This window comes from Solenopsis invicta, chromosome 7 (assembly GCF_016802725.1).
Source record: "Solenopsis invicta isolate M01_SB chromosome 7, UNIL_Sinv_3.0, whole genome shotgun sequence".
In the NCBI taxonomy this organism is placed as follows: domain Eukaryota; kingdom Metazoa; phylum Arthropoda; class Insecta; order Hymenoptera; family Formicidae; genus Solenopsis; species Solenopsis invicta.
In genome coordinates, this window is record NC_052670.1 from 18,914,760 (window position 1) to 18,936,203 (window position 21,444).

Consider the following 21,444-nt stretch of genomic DNA (forward strand, 5'->3'; position numbering starts at 1 on the left):
AGTAAAAAAGCACACCTTGTTTTGTTCGTTAAAATTTTGTATTTTTGACACTTTGCAGATCGAACAACAAATTTTTTTCGAATAATTCAAGTAAAATTTCATAAACTACAACATTTTACCTACAAAATGCTTTTTTAAAAATTTCTCTACGATTTTTTTTGACCGAGTTACGCAACTTTGAAGCTAAACCTGCATTTTTTACAAATGATATCCGTACTCCGTGAAAAATCATCGTAGACAAAAAATCGAAAAACCATTTTAAAGCTCGAAGTTTCAGCTTTAACATGCTATTAATGGTTTTCAAAAATTTTCTCAATTTCTTAGTACTATGCCCCAAAAAAGATACACTGTTTTTTCCTTAAAATAACGTATTTTTAACAACCTGTAGCTCAATAAAAAAATTTTTCTCGACAAATCCAATGCAAGTGCCATAAAGTATGACATTTTCTCTACAAAATGCTTTTTTTAGTTTTTTCTACAATTTTTTTGACCGAGTTACAAGACTTTGAAGATATACATTTTTTACAGTACATTTTTCCGAAAAATGACGTCTACCGCCGACATTAGCTTACCCAATGTGCACCACGTGAAGGTTGTCGGTCGGATTTTTGCACATCGTGTGTGTGTGTGTGTGAGTGAGTGAGTGTGAGTGTGTGTGAGTGAGAGAGAGAGAGAGAGAGAGAGAGAGTGTGTGTGTGTGTGTGTATCACAGCAGAGATAAGGACCCCGCAGTTCGTCACTCCTGCAGTATTTAATGACTCCAAACCCTCTCTGCTGTGTGTATGTGTGTGTGTGTGTGTGTGTGTGTGTGTGTGCGTATGCGTGCGCGCGCATGAGTGTTCAATAGTGTGTATTTCCTCCTCTCTGATCAATTACTGCTTGCAAGCGTTCTCGCATATTTATACATCTTGCAATACGATCTTGCGGAATGTTGTGCCAAATTTCCGTTAAAATTTCTCCCAATTTTTCTAAATTTTGCGGCTGTTCCTCGCGACGCCTTAATCGTCGTTCCATTTCATCCCAAATGTACTCGATTGGATTTAAGTCCGGGCTATTGGCGGGATGATTTAACAGTCTAATTGCGTGTCGTTGAAAAAAACGTCGCGTTATATTCGCCGTATGAGGTCGAGCGTTGTCCTGTATAAAAATAAAGTTCCGACAGATTCGATTTAATAGCAAAACGTGTGGTCGTAGAATATCGTTGATATAACGAACACCCGTCATTGCCGGAGGTGGCAGGATCACTAGATCACTTCGTCTTGTAAGTGATATACACCCCCACACCATCACGGAACCGCCGTTGTAGGATCGTATTGGCATAACGCAACGTCGATCATAGCGTTCATTTCGTCGACGCCAAGTACGTATACGATATAAATGTCTACGCGGCATTTTGAAAATTCCGTGTCGCTTATCACACTGCGAGAATCGCCGGCGTACTAAATAAAATTTTATTGTATTGAGCATGCAATGTTTACATATGGTCATCTTTGTCTAAAAAGAGATTTTTTTAGACTAAGACGACAATATGTTTACAGTCGCCGGCGATTCTCGCAGTGTGATAAGCGACACGGAATTTTCAAAATGCCGCGTAGACATTTATCGGCCGTAGAAGTTGCACGCATAATTGCGCTTTTGCAACAAGGTTTTAGTATGCGTTATGTGGCGCAAGATATTGGTGCATCCGTGTCCGTAGTGAGTAGAGCTTGGTTACGATATCAAGACACGGGAAATTACACGAGACGTGAAGGTAGTGGTCGTTCTCGATTAACGACAAATAGCCAAGATCGAGCCATTGTTCGTTATGCATTAGAAAGACGAATAATTACCGCAAGAAACATTCGCGATGACATTCATTTGCGCCATGTGTGCGAACAAACAATTCGCTGTTTGAGAGAAGCCGGTCTTTGTTCTCGTGTTTGTGCACAAGTACCAAGACTCACACTCGCCAAGTACGTTATCAATTTGCGCGCGATCACATAAATTGGACCGCTAGGGATTGTATTGAAATGTATATTTCTCCGACGAATCACGTTTTTGCCTTTATGGCAATGATGCTCGTATACGTACTTGGCGTCGACGAAATGAACGCTATGATCGACGTTGCGTTATGCCAATACGATCCTACAACAGCGCTTCCGTGATGATGTGGGGGTGTATATCACTTACAAGACGAAGTGATCTAGTGATCCTGCCACCTCCGGCAATGACGGGTGTTCATTATATCAACGATATTCTACGACCACACGTTTTGCTATTAAATCGAACCTGTCGGAACTTTATTTTTATGCAGGACAACGCTCGACCTCATACGGCGAATATAACGCGACGTTTTTTTCAACGACACGCAATTAGACTGTTAAATCATCCCGCCAATAGCCCGGACTTAAATCCAATCGAGCACATTTGGGATGAAATGGAATGACGATTAAGGCGTCGCGAGGAACAGCCGCGAAATTTAGAAGAATTGGGAGAAATTTTAACGGAAATTTGGCACAACATTCCGCAAGATCGTATTGCAAGATTTATAAATATGCGAGAACGCTTGCAAGCAGTAATTGATCAGAGAGGAGGAAATACATACTATTGAACACTCATGCGCGCGCACGCATACACACACACACACACACACACACACACATACACACAGCAGAGAGGGTTTGGAGTCATTAAATACTGCAGGAGTGACGAACTGCGGGGTCCTTATCTCTGCTGTGATACACACATACACACACACACACACACACACACACACACACACACACACACACACACACACACTCACTCACACACACACACACACACGATGTGCAAAAATCCGACCGACAACCTTCACGTGGTGCACATTGGGTAAGCTAATGTCGGCGGTAGACGTCATTTTTCGGAAAAATGTACTGTAAAAAATGTATATCTTCAAAGTCTTGTAACTCGGTCAAAAAAATTGTAGAAAAAACTAAAAAAAGCATTTTGTAGAGAAAATGTCATACTTTATGGCACTTGCATTGGATTTGTCGAGAAAAATTTTTTTATTGTGCTACAGGCTGTTAAAAATACGTTATTTTAAGGAAAAAACATTGTATCTTTTTTGGGGCATAGTACTAAGAAATTGAGAAAATTTTTGAAAACCATTAATAGCATGTTAAAGCTGAAACTTCGAGCTTTAAAATGGTTTTTCGATTTTTTGTCTACGATTATTTTTCACGGAGTACGGATATCATTTGTAAAAAATGCAGGTTTAGCTTCAAAGTTGCGTAACTCGGTCAAAAAAAATCGTAGATAAATTTTTAAAAAAGCATTTTGTAGGTAAAATGTTGTAGTTTATGAAATTTTACTTGAATTATTCGAAAAAAATTTGTTGGTCGATCTGCAAAGTGTCAAAAATACAAAATTTTAACGAACAAAACAAGGTGTGCTTTTTTACTGCGTAAGACAAGGAAGTTAAAAGAATTTTGAAAATCTGCTAGTAGAACGTTAAAGCTCGATCTTCAAGCTTCAAAATGCTTTTTTTATTTTTTACCTACGATGATTTTTCACCGAGTTACAGTCATTTGAAAATAGCCTAATTTTTGGTGTCTGGAAAGTGCTCCCTATTTTTTTTTGTGTAGTGTATATATATATATATATATATATATATATATATATATTCATGTGATAATACGCTCTCAAGATTAAAAAGATTAAGGAAGTATGTGCAATTAAATGTTAAAGTATACTTTGCTGAAGATTTTGAAATGCTCAAAAGTAACAATGCCTTATAATAATTGTCTACTCTTATGTATTAGCATATTAGTACCATTAAAAAACAGCGGGTTACTAAATGAACAGTTCTATAAACAATCATTAAAATTTGTCATCTAATTACGGAGATAATAGAGGTAGCCATAATGTCTACAGCAGCCATAATATTCTCTTTTCCTCTATATGTTACGGCAAATTTGTTTAATCGGTTGTTATGCATAATAACCAGTTAATATGAATAATTCCCAATTTATTTGGTTAATATAATTAATAGAATAGATTTAATTAAATTTACCGGTTATTATATGTATATTACTACGTTTACACGGCCCAACTTACGCCGAAGTTACAACATCGATGTTATGATATTAGCTAATCACAGTCTTTCCATTCTTCTAAGGAATACTCATAATTGATTAGTTTTATAACATTAGTGTTTTGCTACTGGCCAATCATAAGTATTTCTCTAAGGGCTCTTTCACTAATCTCGATTAGAACTAACCGAACAGTCTATTTGAATTGACCAATCGTATTTGTCACACAATAGGCAATGCAATTGGTCAATTCCTATGAATTAACTTCTCGGTTAACTGTAATCGAGATTGGTGACAGAGGCCTTAAAGAATGGAAAGATTGTGATTGACCAGTTTCATAACATCGATGTTGTAACTTTGGCGTAAATCAAACCGTGTTAACGTAGTCTATAATTCCTAATGCCAAATAATATTTCATAAAATTGCTGAAATCTTTTGCTTTTCTGAAAGAAAAAACCGATAGAAAACGATAGAAAAGTTTCAAACCTGTTTCAAAACAATAGAATTCTATTGTTTTGAATCAGGTTTTCGAACCTTTCTATCATTTTATATCGGTTTTTTTTATTAGGGTTTACTAAATTTAAGAGTATAGAACAGATAAAATTAAAGCAAATGTTCACCAAATGGTAGCGGCCTCTGACGACCTTGACCTTAACGACTTTGACATATATTATTAAGAAGAGGGTCTTGAGTGACTTACAAAAGGGTATAAGTAATGCTCACTCATTATTTAAAAAAATATTTACGAATAGTTTTGCGATTTTCCACGCAAAGCGAAGTCTACCCCCTCCCTTGCCTTGTAGGCAAAACGAGGTCTACAAATGTACTGTTCAAATTAATCAAAATAACCAGTTATTACGCATAATGTCTACGGACAAGTGGACAATATGATTAATGAATTAAACGACTGAAAATATTTAAAAAAATAAGACTGTTTTCCACAATCTTAATCTGTTTTACTAACAAAGCGAAGTTTATCCCAACCCCTTGCTGCCCTCGCGAGCGAAACGAGGTTTACAGACGTTCCACATGGGTGGTTCAAAGCGAGGTCCACCCATCGTGGAAAGTCGCAAACCTATTTGGAATAATAGTACCTCTGTAGACCTCGTTTCACTCGCGAGGGCAGAAGGGGGAGGGGGTTGGGTGAACCTCGCTGTGTAAGTAAAACTTGTTGAGATTGTGAAAGTCTTATTTTTTTAAATATTTTCTGTCGTTTAATTCATTATTTATATTGTCCACTTATCCGTGGACATTATACATAATAACCAGTTATTTTGATTAATTTTAACCTTTTTTGCTTTTATTAATAAAATTTACCAAAACTAGCGGTTATTATGCATATTAGATGGCTGTTATATTGAAAGAGATAAACCGAATGACAATGACGACTCGACTTAACCGACTCTCCGACGTCTCCGATTTTGGACCCGACTCGACTCGACGCGACTGCGACTTCCACGACAACGATTCAACACGACACGACGATTGACTCCACGACACGTGCCTTCCCTGATAAAAATTACGGATAGAAACGGAGAGAAAACGTATCCTATCCGTATTTGTCTGCTTTACTATGTGTTTCTTAATCCGTAATCACAGACAGAAACCGATAGAATGTGTTTCGCAATTTATTGGTTTCTGTCTGCTATAAGATAGCGATTAAGAATAGATTAAGTATTTGGTTTTTGTTATGTTTGTAAAAGATTGTAACCCCAAGAGGAACAATAAAGATTTATCTATCTATCAATTAAAAAATATTGTTTGTTCATTGGGTTGTAGATCGAGGTTTCTTCATATATGGACCTATTTCGTTTATTGATATAAATATTTATGTTTCTTAATAATACTATGATGCACACAGCACCACGGGACCGCATGCCTTTTTGTAGACGTCTTAGAGTCAACATTTGAAGGATGTCTGCAGACGTCTATGCAAAATCGATTTGCAGTCAACTTTAAAAGCCTTCGACATGACACGACGATCGACTCCACGACACGTGCCTTCCCTGATAAAAATTACGGATAGAAACGGAGAGAAAACGTATCTTATCTGTATTTGTCTGCTTTACTATGCGTTTCTTAATCCGTAATTACAGACAGAAACCGATAGAATATGTTTCGCAATTTATCGGTTTCTGCCTGTAAAAACGGATAGACAACTCCGAATTCTATCCGTCTTTGTCTGCAAATGCGTATATGCATCCTATTCATTTCTATCTGCAATTGGATACATATGCACCCTGTCCGTTTTTGTCTGCAAATACGTATACGCATCCTGTCCGTTTCTATATGCAAACGTGTATACAAGATTTTTATTATAAAAAAATTTTTTTTGTTTTTTTGCAGATCTTATTCTTATTTTTATTATAGATTAATCTAATTCGCATATATTCTATTTTACTAATTACGATTACGCATTATTTTACAATTTTTAAAAACGCATATTAGCGTTGGCGGGATTTGAACTTACGATTTTGAGACAATAACCTAATACGCTAACACTGAGCTAATTGTACACTTATGATATCATTAATAAAAAGTTATATTTGAAGTAAAGCTGATTTGAACAGGAAGAAACTTACGTGTTGAGTATCGCGCGAACACTCTCACTAACCCTTTGATTATTTAAGCTTAAGTATTTTTTAAATAAACTATATAAATAATTAAAACCTGTTTCTTTTCTTTCTACATTCTACACGCTAGGATTTCTGTCCGCATCTGTCTGCAATTACGTATCAGAATCCTATCCATTTTTATCTGCATTGTATCCGGCGCGTTTTTTATCTGCATCTGTCCGTGATTACGGACAGCAATCCTGTCCGTTTCTATCCGCATCTTGTCCGTAATCACATTTTATCTGTATCTGTCTGCAATTGCATACAGTTCTGTCTGTTTCTGTCTGCATTCTAGACGCCGCGATTTCTGTCCGCATCTTTCTGCACTTACGTACAGGAATCCTATCCGTATCTATCCGTATTGTATCTATTGATATTTCTATCTGTTATCTGCCCGCATATATAAGTAATTAAAACCTGATCCTGCCCATGGTCCGACCAGCAAAAATAGCAACAAGAATTTGAATTGAAAATAGAACCGAAGCATGAAAAAACATTACTGACGTAAAAAGAATTTGTCAAAACTCAATTTTGCAACCAATTGTTATAAATAAATTACTTAAAATTGATTGTAGAGGAAAACTGATTACGAATTGATTCTACGTGAAAAATGACTTGATAAACGTATCTAACTAATGCTGTTTTTATTGATATAGTTGTTATAATTGTTATAAACAAATTAGTTTCAAAATTGCTTTTTACAATGTGTTTTTTATGTTTATAATAATTTGTTTATCACAATTATAATTGTTCTTTTTTGTAATATGCTTTTTATGTTTATAACAACTTATTTGTAACAATTATAATTGTTATAAACAAATTGTTATAAACATAAAAAGCACATTGCAAAAAGAAATTTTTTAACTAATTTGCTTATAACAATTATAACAGCTATTATAATAGCAGTTAAGAAAGCGTTATATATGTTTATTGAGTCATTTTTCACGTAGGATCAATGGCATAATTAGTTTCTTCTACAGTCAATTTTTAATAATTTGTTTATAACCATTGGTTGCAAAATTGAGTTTTGACAAGTTCTTTTTACGTTAGTAATGTTTTTTCATGCTTTAGTTTTATTTCCAATTCAAATTTTTTTGCTATTTTTGCTGGTTGGATCGGGTTTTAATTATTGGCAGGATCGGGTTTTAATTATTTATATATACGGGCAGATGCAGATAAAAATCTTGACGGATACAATGTGGATACATACGGATCGAATTTCTGTACGCAATTGGAGACATATACAGATGAAATGTGATTATGGACAAGATGCAAATAGAAACGGACAGGACTGTTGTCCGTAATCGCGAAAAGATACAGATAAAATCGCAACGGATACAATGCGGATAGACACGGATTCTGATACGTAATTGCAAACAGATGCGGACAGAAATCGCGGCGTATAGAATGCAGACAGTAACTGACAGAACCTCTGTACGCAATTGCAGACAGATACAAATAAAATGTGATTTCGAGCAAGATGCTGATAGAAACGGACGAGATTATTGTCCGTAATTATGGACAATTGCGGGTAGAAATCGCGACGGATAGAATGCAGATAGAAACGGATAGGATTTGTTCACGTAATCGCGACGGATAAATTTTATAATGTATAATAACCGTATTCATCAAATTTACCGTAACATATAAACAAGTATCTAACATTTTTTGTGCTTTTATTTTGCGTATGTGCTGTGTCTCAATTAAGGTATACGTACATAAGTAGTTCGCAGTTTAGGGTTAGATTGAAGTCTGTGGTCAAAAGCCTTAACTTTTTATTTTATTTTATTCAATTCTCTTTATTTACAAATGGCATGCAAGAAACTTTATATGTGATTTTTCACTTATGACACCATGATTGAATATGGCCGCGGCAACTATTTAGTAATTAAAATATGTGGATTTTAGGGAGCTAATTTTTTTTTCTACATTGACAATAACACAGAATTTTTTAAGGATATTTACTTGTTTAAATGTTAGAAATAATTTGTTCAATTTAATTAATTTTATGTAATTATGTAATTATAACATTTCAAAGATTAATAATTTTGTGTGAACTATTGTGTGTGAAAAGTATCCCAGGCAGAAACGCGAAATTGGATAGATTGGATAGTCTATTAAATGTCTATTTGACCGTCTAAGGTAAGTCTATAGACGGATCTAACTAGACATAAAAGCATTATCTTTTAGATCTCTAATATACAGGTCTAATAGACGTGTTTAAAAGATGTCTAATAGACAGGCCTAATAGACATGTCTAATACCCAGGAGAACACGGAATCATAATAATGTGCGATTAAAACCGATTGAAATAAAAAGTAATCCAAATTGATTGGGATTTCTGCACCGAAAATACGGTATTAAGACCGATTGAAAAAATAAGATTGGAATCCAGATAGATTTATTAAAACAGAATACATTAACGTAAACGTAATAAATGTTTAGTTTACAAAAAAAATATTTCTTATATCTTTTTTGTTAAAAAAGATTAAAAAAGATTAAATTTAAATTAAATATTTAATTTATGTATAAAACTAAATAACAATACAAATTGTTAGTTGCATATAAAAATATAAAATTTTATGTGGAACAGCGTTCTACACACACGTCATGTTTGAAAACAAAGAGAACAAGTATTTGTCTCAAGGTTATAACATTTAGCTCCTACAAAGCCTCACTGAAGTACGAGTTGGGGAGTTGACCGCGGTAGTGCCTATACAGAGTGATTATTAATAAATGTTCCCACTTTTTCCCATCGGAGCATGATTTACCGACGGATACGTATTTCTAACGTATTATTATATTAGAAATTACAAATGCGTGCTTCAATGGTAAAAAGTGAGAACATTCATTATAAATCACCCTGTATATAAAGCCTGTTGCCGCACTCGACTCATGAGAAGATCCCCGCAGCGTGGCCACCTAGCGACGGCGTCAGCACTTACTTGTTAAATCAATTTCAATCTCTCAATATGGCCAATATCTCATCCATCGATCACAATAAAGTCACATATTTTAATTTTTGTTTATAATTGTATTTTCTATTGTTTACATTATTTTAACGATATATTAAAACAATATAAGTATTTTGAAAACTATAAAGAATATTTTTGTCTATAATATAGTGTATGATTTCTTTTTCATTTTTAAATCATTTTTGAGTCATTTCTTATCGGTGACTTTTAAATCATTATGACTTTTGTGTTCTACCTGAATAGATGTGTTTAATAGATGAAAAAAGGAACGTATATATTTCATGTATGTCTCATACGTATTTAATTAATTGGGTGCATTCAGAACTACCGCTCAATAAAGCAGTTAAGTAGCAGTTGAATGTAATTGGTTCTTACCTTTAGATCCAACAAATCACATTAAATTACTACTTAATTGCCTAATGAGAGATCGTATTGAATGCACACAATTAATTAAATACGTATGAGAAACTAGAAAGATATTCGACCGATACATGTAACATACAATCTAAACAAGAAGGCCTATTCGGTTGTAGCTGGATCTTAGTGCTTTCATGTATACGTGTGATTTTATATACTTTCTCAAACTCAACCAAACTGCGCGCTTTTTATTACTTTTTATTAAATTAAAATTAATTTAATAATACTTGATGCTTACTAGCATCTATATTAAGTGATATTACTAACTCTTATTTGATTATACCTGTGTTATATGACCGAAAGTAACGACGCGCAGTTTGGTTGAGTTTGAGAAAGTATATAAAATCATACGTATACATGAAAGCACTAAGATCCAGCTACGACCGAATAGGCCTTTTCGTTTAGAACGTATGAGAAGTACTGTAATAATGTAACAATAATGAAAAAGATATTTCCAAACACTTTTTTCAGTGTAGTATAAAATATATATATTTTAATATATGTATTATAATAAAATTGACACATTTTTCAATGTAGTATAAAATATATAATAAAATTGAATATGAAATATATAACGCAAACAAAATTCTCTTAAATTTATCTCTTCGAAACTTTTATCGAAAGACTCTCTTTGCAATTTCACCGCGTGATATGTCCTTCCGGCACGTCCTTCTCTTCTAATAATCTTACGAACGACTAAACTCACTTTGAGATGGCACGAAAATACATACTTGTATTGTTTAGCGCTATCAATTGTCAACCATTTTTGCGACACACAACCGATGACTACAATATTACCATCCGATGAAAAAGCGATACTTTGAGCTTGCTCCTAAAAGATAATGAATTTTTATACTAATTTTTAATTTTTTATTCTTTCGTATTAAAATTTATAAATTTGACACAAAAGTTAAATTATGTACCACCATTGTTTTAATTAAATTAATAACACATTGAGTATAAATAACGGCGTCTTACAGGAATGATTAAAACTAAATCAAATTGGGATATAATTCGACACTATTTAACAATGTACTTTATTCATTTTTGCGATTTAGTAAATTAATTAAAATTTAGGTATTAAAATTTGTCTCAAAATATATTTGCTTTTTTTGTAAGATAACGGAAGCATTTTGCTACTAGAGAGATGAACGCTATATATCCCGATGTCTTTGCTCTACACCACAGTATGACTTAAACTGTTCCACATCTACAATAATCTGTCATGTCCCGCTGTGGTGAATTGAGGCAAAGTCGGATGAACTGTAAGTCCCTAAACTTTCTCGTCGTGACCAAGAGATATACAAATTTTAAGTAAAAAAGCTACAAAAATCAATAATATTTACCGAAAAATAAGTACATTTTCTTTGTAAATTCACATCGATTTTTATCAGTAATGATTCTTGAAATCCAGCTATAATCGACCTACTGTTCTATATTGTGTGAATATCAATTCTTTTATGTCTAATAACACAATAATACAAAATCTTATGCTGTCTAAATTTCATATTCCTAAACGTTATTTTTGAGACATTATTTTAATCTAAATTTAATATTTCTAGATGTTGTTTTAGACGTAGATGCCTCCAAGGTCTAATAGACGTCTATTCGATTTCGCGTTTCTGCCTGGGTAGGGTTAATATGCAAACTGGGTGCTAGGTCGAAATGCTATTTATAAACAATGGTTTAATGAAACATTGTATTTTTAAATGTAGAAAATAGAATTAACACTTAAACACATAAATAAATCTGAAAGACCTCATATGAAGTTTTGAACGCTTGCTGTGTGAAGACGGAATGAGAGAGGAAGTTTGAACCAGGGAGTTATAAATAAAAAAAGTTTGAAATTTATTTTGATTGATATTGTTGATCATCTTTTTTGGTCAACTAGAATTCGATGGGCATAGCAACAAAGTTTTGTTGGGGTCTATGGGACTAACATTGTGTGTGAGTGAAACTTTTTTGTGAGTAATCTCATAAAAAAACCGGTCGAAACACGTTCGAACAGGTCCATTCGCGAATGTTATTTGCATATATTTTGCCTAAAGTTATAATACTATATAGTGTTATGAAAAAGGAGCTTCTACACAGGGACCTAAATATATCATGAAACACATTAATTTTAGACACCTTGAATTAATCAACAATACCTTATTATTTGTCTTGTTACACAAGTATTTTTTAATAGAGATAATAATGGCATAGTTTGTTTTTGAAAGAATGACTTAGCTTTTAAATGATGTATTGTGAATTTCTCAAAAGTTTTTTTGTTGCATAGATGATTTTTTGTTTTTTAATTGATTAACAAGAAAGGTTTGCGAACTCGAAAATTCAAAAAATTTAGAAATTTTGTGTACACATAAAGGAGTTTATCCATGACACAAAAATATTTTTTGTTTGTGCCCAATTTTAGTTTAAGGGGGTAAATACCCCTTTGAAGAAAACCGTTTTTTTTTCTTTCGAAGCATATATCGTCGAAACTATAAAAGATAGAGAAAAATGTTTTAAATGAAAGTCGAATGGCTTGAAGAGTACTTTATAACAGCGAAAAAAATTAAAAAAAAATTTTTTTTTTTATACTTTTCCTTACCACATGCTTATTTTTTTCAAAATTTTTATTTTTTTTGATAAGCAAAATAAAGCTTATTTTATTACAAATTCAATGGTATATGACAAAGATATGATGCGACATTCCATTTTCCAAAAATAAAAACCATCTTATAACGCATGATACGCGCACCCGTTCGTGTACTATGGAAGTGCCCTTTCCCCATGGGCGTATGCAGGGGGGGCAGGGGGGGGCGCTTGCCCCCCCCCCCTAGATGTTGAACAAAAATTAAATTATGAAAATTATTTTTACGATAAAGGTTAAGACCATCACGCGTACAAAAATTTTAATCTTAACTATAAGATCATAACCAAATCAATCAATAACAATCAAAATTGCGTTTTAAAATGCTTGATTGTGATTGATCCCAGCAAACACCAAGTTACATGTAATGCAAATGTTAATTGTAATTTCTTACTTAACAACGTAATTGTTATGTAATACATTCGTTATATAACAGTTACATTGTTGAGTGGGAAATTACAATTAACATTTGTATTACATATATGTAACTTTTGGTGTTTCTTGGAATTGATATTCTTTGATTGATATACTTTATAATTTCGACTAAAATTTTTGACATGATGAACTTTAAGCACTCATCGGCCAATATGTGGCTCACATGTTATTCCTTAGATGCGTCTAGAGATCCTCTAATCAGAGTCTGACGAACGTGATTATTTAACATTTTTGTTCAAAATTGTACGAGAGAGAAAGATATGTGCTATCTTGCTTTACAGTAACGCTGTAAGCTGTAAATGTGGCAGCTCTATAAGATTCATAGTTTCTGGCTAACATAATTAAACATGCTGATGCTGCGTAGTTAAACTTTTTACAATTTTTTTGTAATGTTTCTTAAAAGTTTTTTTATGTTTTGTATATTAATAACAATAAAATTTATTAATTTGTACAGAATTTATTATTTTATGGAAGAAAGGATATTAACAAGAGGTCTGATTCTACCCAAGAAGACGTAAATAAAAGAAATAATGTCTTTTTTTGTAAATTTAAATCTTCATGATAAAGTTATTAAAAAGTTCATTGCATTTAGGGAACATCTCAAAAATTGAGCACGAACTTGGTTATATTTCTCCAAATTTCAATATTCTCACTTAATTTTCCAGATGTTTCCTAAACGCTACGACCATTTTAATTACTTTATTGTGTTCAAGAAGTAAAAAATGTACAAAAAACACTAATCCTCTCATTTACTCCTTTTGGAGCAAAAATCGGCCTTTTTTTATAATATCATTTTTTTTATCCTAAGTTTTTTTATATATGTATAAGAATTATTATAAAAAAACATTATTTAATAATATTAATATAATTGAAATGATAATAACATTATAATTTTAATAATTTCTATGCTGAATATACATTTTTACTAAAATATGTTTTAAACTGGTGGGAATTGAAAAAAATGGCGGACCAATTGCAGACGAGGCTACGCGTTCACCAGACTCTGATTAGAAGGTCTCTAGATACGTTCTGTATGCAGCGTCACTAATGTCGTTCCGTCGTCAATTGATAGGGAATCCCCTCAACTCAAAACATAAATAATAATGGATATTAGAAAATTTTTTGGAGGTAAATTTTTGACAGAATCTTCAGATATTATCACTATTTTAATAACAAACAGATATGATTGCTATAACATATACCCTATGATCAGAAAGTACCGGGAATTTTTAAATAAAACAAAATAGAGTTAAATTTCAGGCAAATTTATTTTATCTCCTTCAAAATATGATCCATCTGAAGCAACACACATGTGCCAACGCTTGACCCAGTCCTCCATGCATCCCTGGTAGGCCGACGAAGGGATGGCCTTTAGTTCCCTCGTCGCATTCTCTTTGATCTCCTCGATCGACTGAAATCTCTTTCCACGAAGTGGCAACTTCAACTTGGGGAACAAAAAAAAGTCGCACGGGGCCATATCAGGTGAATACGGTGCTTGCTTGATGGTATTTACTTGATGTTTGGTCAAATAATTCAGTACAATTCGGGCTCGTTGCGATGGTGCGTTATCATCATGCAAAATCCAAGAATTGTCGGCCCACATTTCCGGCCGTTTGCGACGTACAGCATCTCTCAAACGCTTCAAAACGGATAAATAATATTCTTTGTTGACTGTCTGGCCCGGTGGAAGGTACTCATAGTGCACAACGCCTTGGCAATCGAAGTAAACAGTCAACATCACCTTCACTTTTGAGCGGCTTTGACGCGGTTTTTTCGGTTTCGGCTCGTCTTCGAAGCGCCACTCGGACGATTGTTGCTTTGTTTCCATGTCAAATTCATAGACCCATGTCTCGTCGCCCGTAATTATCCGTTTCATGAAGGTTGGATCACTTTGGGCTTCAGAAATCATCTCTTCAGCAACTGTCTTTCGGTGGTGTTTTTGCAAGAAATTCAGATCCTTCGGAACGAGCCTGGCTGCCACGCGTCTCATACCCAAAACATCAACCACAATATGCTGTACCGTTCCATATGCAATGCCAAGTTCACTAGACATCTCTCTTAAGCTGGTATGACGATTTTCAAGCACCATTTCTTTCACTTTCTTCACGTTTTCATCGGTGTTCGACGTCGATGGACGTCCGGAACGAGGGAAATCTTCCACCACTGTACGACCACTTTTAAAGTCTTTATACCACTCGTATGCTCTTGTTTTTGATAGAGCAGATTCGCAAAATGCTTTTTGCAACATTTTCAGTGCATCGGCACACGAAATTTTGTTCGCAACACAAAATTTCAAACAAACTCTTTGTTCAACAAAATTATTCATGGTAAAATGCGGCAAAATGAAAAAAGTTGACTGATGTAAACAAACGCCAGGCAGACACTAATGATCGGATGGCACTAAAACCTGACAGATATGCGTCTTAAGGTCGTACCAACATAAGGAAAAAAAATAAACCGGTTCCCGCATGCGCGGTACTTTTAAATAAAAAATTCCCGGTACTTTCTGATCATAGGGTACATGCTATATCATATAAACAAGGTTTCAAGGTTATATGAAGGCCACTCCCATTTTTCTAATGGAATTATAATTATTTTACATTTATGATTCGTTTAGTTATTTTGCATGTAAAAACACTAAAATAGAGCTGCCAAAAAATTAATAGATTATGAGACATTTTGTACTTTATCAAAATATACCAAACTAAAATACAAAATATTTCATAAATTATTGGTTTTTTAAGAGCTTAATTTTAATCCTTTTATATGCAGAATAACTTGAATCATATTATGTAAAAAAATCAGATATACTCTGTGTCATGTCGTATTTATAATTGGTTTTTAGTAGTGCAAAAAAGAAAACGACAAGAGGAAGATAGTGATAAAAGTGAGAGTGAGAAAAACAAGAACATAGACGTTGTATCTACTACCTCTACTTCTAACTCTCAAGGAGGTTCTTCATCATCATATGGTAAACTTAAATTTGAGAATTGCTACGATAATGACTTGAACAATCTCATAAATTGTTGATTTTTTGATAGTTCACTTTAGTACTTGTATATGTAGAATAATTTAACAAATCATATTATATTAAAAAAAATCAAACATATTCTGTATTTAAAGCGTTTTTATAGCTTTTTATTTGTTTTTAGTTTTCCAGAAAAGAGAACGACGAGAAATAGACTGCAATGAAAATATGAATGAGAAAGAAAAGGACAAAGACGCTATACTTACAACTTTTAAACCTCTTTCTAACCCACAAACAAAGTCTTTATCACTATCAGATGATAAATCTGAAGACTGCTACAATAATGATCTAGGAAAATGGATAGGACGATCTTCGTTAATGACAACTGCTAAAAAATGGACATTTTACAACACTGTTGGACACCTCCAAAAAGTTATAACTTTAGTGAAGATGCCACACATTTAAAACGAAAATTTAAGCATAGTTGGCTGCAGACTTATGCTCCTTGGCTTGCATTCGAAACAGTTGAAAGGTGCACTATGCTTGTACTGTGTGCTGTTTCCATCAACTGTTACACATGGCGTTTTAGGTTTATTTATTATCAGGCTTTTTACTCGTTATAAACATATACATGAATACTGTAAAAATCATGTCTCAAGTCACTGGCACAAAGTAGCAGTCATAGCAGCAAAAAATTTCACAGAGGATTTGCCTGTACAAGTCTTGATGGTATCTGCACACAAGAAAGTAATAGAAGAAAATAGAAAAATCTTAACGTCAATTATTTCGACTATAATATTTTGTGGTACACATGATTTACCATTAAGAGGTAAAAATCAATGTGAAGGTGTTTTCCAAGACTTGATTCAATTGAAAATTGAAGCTGATGATGAAAATTTGAAACAACATATGGAAAAGGGCAAGAAGAACGCCATATACATATCTCCGGGAATTCAAAATGAACTCATTGATATATGTGGGACAGTTATTAAAAATGATATTATTAACGACGCAAAGAAGGCTTATGTCTACAGCATATTGGCGGATGAAAGCTGCGATATATCAGGAAAGGAGCAGTTATCAATTGGTGTTCGATTTTTCGACGAAAAAATAATGGCAGTCCGTGAGAAAATTATCGGATTTGTAGAATTGCCCGCTATGGATGCTAAAACTATAGCAACAGCAATAGACAACTTTTCACAAAACGAAAGTTTTGATGTAGACAAGTGCGTTGGACAAGGCTACGATGGTTGTTCAACTATGCCAGGAAAAGATGGTGGTGTACAAAAAATTTTGCGAGAGAAATATAAGAAAGCCCTATTTTTTTATTGTGCAAGCCATAAATTAAATCTAGTCGTCAATGATTTAAATTTTGTTCCAGAAATTCGTAACACTATTTCCACAGTAAAAAACATAATCAATTTTTTCCGTGAATCTGTTATACGAAGGAAATATGCTCCAAACATCCCAATTTTTTGTGAAACACGATGGTCTCAAAAATACAAAAGTATCGCTATATTCAAAGAAAATTTTCTCAGTATTGTCCAAGGATTCGAACTGCTATCAAAAGATGGCAATACTGCAACCAGAAAAACTGCTTTTCAATTGCATTGTGCTGCGACAAAATCTCAATTTATTATCTGTATCGGTCTTATAGCAAAGTATTCCGCATTGTTGGAACCTGTAGTAAATGCTTTACAATCGAAAAGCATAAACATATTACAATGTGCGAATCATATAAAAAAAATATTAATTGTCATAAAAGGTCACCGAGAAATTGCGGACGTCATAAGCCAAGATCTTCTAGCTGCCGCCAATATAACTGCTCAAAATATCGGAGTGGAGATACAACAGCAAAGGATCATAGGACAACAACAGTACCGTTCAAACCCACCAGCGTCCAACCCTACCGAATTCTGGAAAAGGTCATTGGTGATTCCTTATTTAGATTCCTTAATAATTTCGTTAGAATAGCGATTTTCTGACAAAAACTTACCAGCCTGGTCATTATTAGTACTACATCCTTTCACTATGTTGGACATGATATTAGAAGATTTTATGAAAAAAGCACACAGTTTCTCTGATTACTACAATTTAAATAACTTTTGCAATGAAGCAGAATTATGGTACATCCTTTGGAGGGATAAAAACATTAAAAAAGAAGAACTTAAAGAATTGGAATTAATAGAGGTATTAAAAGAAGCTAAAACTTTCTTCCCAGCAACAATGCATGCTCTGCTTATTTCTCTAGCCCTACCGTGCACAACAAGCACCATTGAAAGATCTTTCAGTACATTACGAAGGGTAAAAACCTGGTTGCGGTCAACAATGTTAGAAAACCGCCTTAATGGATTATGTATGCTAAGTATACATAGAAAAATGGTGCTCGTAAAAAAAAAAATTTTTGAAGAAGAAATATTAAAAAAATTTGCAGAAGATCCTCGAAAATTAGCATTAATATAAGATATTAAAATTCAATATTGTAATAAATAAATTATAATGTTCCACAATTAAAGAGAAAATGCCTTTTTTCGATAAAAAAATTTTTGCCCCCTCCCCTGACTAAAATGCTGCGTACGCCCATGCCCCTCCCCCCTTTGATTTTGACGAACATTTAATACGTTGTAGTACAGATCAAAATAAGAGACATGTATTTTTTTTATACGTCCTCAATCTTACTTTTAGGGGGTGAAGCATCTCTTTGAAAAAAATCGATTTTCTTCTTTCGAAGCGTGTATCGTCGAAATTATAAGAGATAGAGAAAAATGTTCTGAATAAAAGTTGGCTCAAAGAGTACTTTGCAACAATAATTAAAAAAAGGGCATAGGATAAGTATGTGTATGCTGCCTCCGCATCAATTTGGTGGAAATGTTTATCATAAGTGGTAGTCATGTAAAATTATATTTCCCAAAAGATTATATCTGAAAAAAATTTTTTATGGGAGTTATGGGGGTAAAACTGAAAATTAAAAAAGTGAAATTTTTCTTCAACAGATAAACCGATTTCGACGAAAAAAAAATCTTATGGGAGTCAATGATGCGGTATTGAAAAAAATATGAAATTTTGTTTCGAAAAAGAACCAGTTGAAAAAAAATTTCAAAATTTTTTGAATTTTTTTTTATTGGATGTACTTGAGATATTATTTTTTTTTTTATTGGATGTACTTAAGATACTATTATTTTTTACTGAAAAAGTTTTTAACTCACTAGTTGTAACGGTACGCGGTTTTGGTGTTAGACGGTGCGGTGCGGGAATTCCGTGATCGGTCCGGATAAGGCTTGTCGGTTGGTCAGGTGTCCGTAATGATCATACCCAGAGTGTATAGTAGCAAAAGAAAGAAGATAATTTATTTAGTAAATAAATGGTAGTCGTTAACAAAATAATAAAGCGTGATATAAGAGAGTTCGGTATATTAACAGAAAGAAAAGAGAGCGGTTCGCAGGTATCTAAACAATGATTACTAATCCGATTGCAAGCGGAGTGATGCGCAACGCAGTTGCGCGAACGGAAACTAAAGACGCATGCACAATCGGCAACAATACTTTGCATAGAAAATCAAACAAAAAGAACTTACTTAAATGCTTAGGCTAGAATAGTTTACGATGAAATACTGAGCGGTAGATTACGCGGGCTGCTCGCCCGTACGGTCGGGGAGTCGCGGGATTAGCTAGCGTCGTGTGAGCGCGAGTGCGGGTTGTTGCCGGCGCGATCGCCTCCGCGATTTGCCCGAGCGCGGCCCGTGCAAATGGGCGCTCGATCGACAGGGCGCGGATGCCCTGCCGATGACTAGGTTACTGAAATGCGGCCAAACGTCGGTGCGGCAGCGAAAGTACTCGAGGACGACAATGATTGATCGAGAATGCTCGGCCGGTGATAATAACGAGAATGCTCGTCGAGGATATCGGAGTCGACTGGTCGAGGATACTCGGCCGAGGATAGCGACGGGAATGCCCGTCGAGGAGCAGGAGAGCGACGAGAATGCTTGTCTTCAGGGAGCGATCTAGAATGCTCGGTCACTGGACAGGTCGGGTAGTAGGACGAATCTGCCGTGTGCGTTCCCACTGCCGGCTTATATATCCGAACGCGCGGCTAAGCGAGTCAATCCGCGCGCTTGGTCGGCCAAGCCGGAGTGGGAGCATTGTGGAACGCTACGGTCGGCGCGCGTGTCGCTGCGTGGTCGCATGGCGAAGTTCGGCCGTGCGCGCACGTGGTCCCTCGCTACGCTCGGCGTTTGTTGTTCGGTGGACGGAACGGAGACGCGCGGACGGTGGAGGGGCGTATCGTTACATAGTATAACATATTAAATTTTCAAAACTATCGGAAGGGTAGTTCATAGTTTAAAAAGTTGAAGATTGTCAGCATGCCGCGTACGATTTGTTGGGTACTGCTTACACTTCATTTATTAACGGCTACTTACGACTCATAGGCCCGGTTTTTCATTATCCGGTTAACTTATGGTTAAAGTTAATTTGATGTTTTATTCAATAAGCTTTACCCATGATGATGCCATAAGTGAAGTTCATCGGAGTGCTTGTTTTGTGTGACTTCTTTTGCCTTTCACAAATCGTGGTGCTTGTTTTATGTGAGTCCCCTTGCCTCTCACAAATCGGGATGCTTGTTTTATGTGAGTCCCTGTGCTTTTCAAAAATCAAGATGAGTTTTCTTGTCTCATACTCCCTTAATCTTTGTCGCTATCGTCTTCAATGACAGGACTGATATTATTCTGTTGAAACATTTTATTGAGGATCTGAACCGGTTTAAAGATTCTTGACAGATATCTGGCATGAGCTAGATAGTAGACTATTGCAGCAACATGTGAACAGTAGCAAACAGTTTTACCTTTATTTGCACAATCACATGCATAATGACTATTAAAGAAAAAATTCTGTTCACCGGAACTTATCAATTATTGCAGGTAGTGAAAAATGTACAGATGCTTCTTGAAGTATAAACCCAATAGTGTTGGTATTTCTGGATTATTGCAGTATGCATGTGATTGTACAGATGGAGATAGAACTGTTGGCTGCTGTTCACATGTTGCTGCAATAATCTACTATCTAGCTCATACCAGATATCTGTCAAAAATCTTTAAACAGGTTAAGATCCTTAGTGAAATGTTTCAACAGAATAATATCATTCCTGTCATTGAAGACGATAGCGACGAAGATTAAGGGAGTATGAGACGAGAAAACTTATGTCGATTTGTGAAAAGCGAGGGGACTCACATGAAACAAACACCCCGATTTATGAGAGGCGAGGGGACTCACACGAAACAAGCACCCCGATAAGCTTCACTTATGGCGTCATCATGGGTTATTGGATAAAACATCAAATTAACTTTAATCATAAG

At 34.6% G+C, this 21,444-nt stretch overlaps 1 protein-coding gene across 10 annotated transcripts in view; it reads left to right on the forward strand.

Annotated features, from left to right (window-relative positions):
• Positions 1–21,444, forward strand: part of LOC105202481 (cdc42 homolog) — a 99,580-nt gene that overhangs the window by 44,985 nt on the left and 33,151 nt on the right. Inside the window, exons 1-2 of one of the 10 annotated variants that reach the window (XM_039451909.1) lie at positions 15,972–16,097; positions 16,279–18,019. The exons of 8 other annotated variants lie outside the window; for them this stretch is intronic. In XM_039451909.1, coding sequence (XP_039307843.1) covers positions 16,593–18,019 — 1,427 coding nt within the window. In that variant the 5' untranslated portion in view covers positions 15,972–16,097; positions 16,279–16,592. Of the gene's footprint in view, positions 1–15,971; positions 18,020–21,444 lie in introns of those variants that run through there. One more of the 10 variants, XM_039451910.1, reaches the window with a different exon arrangement.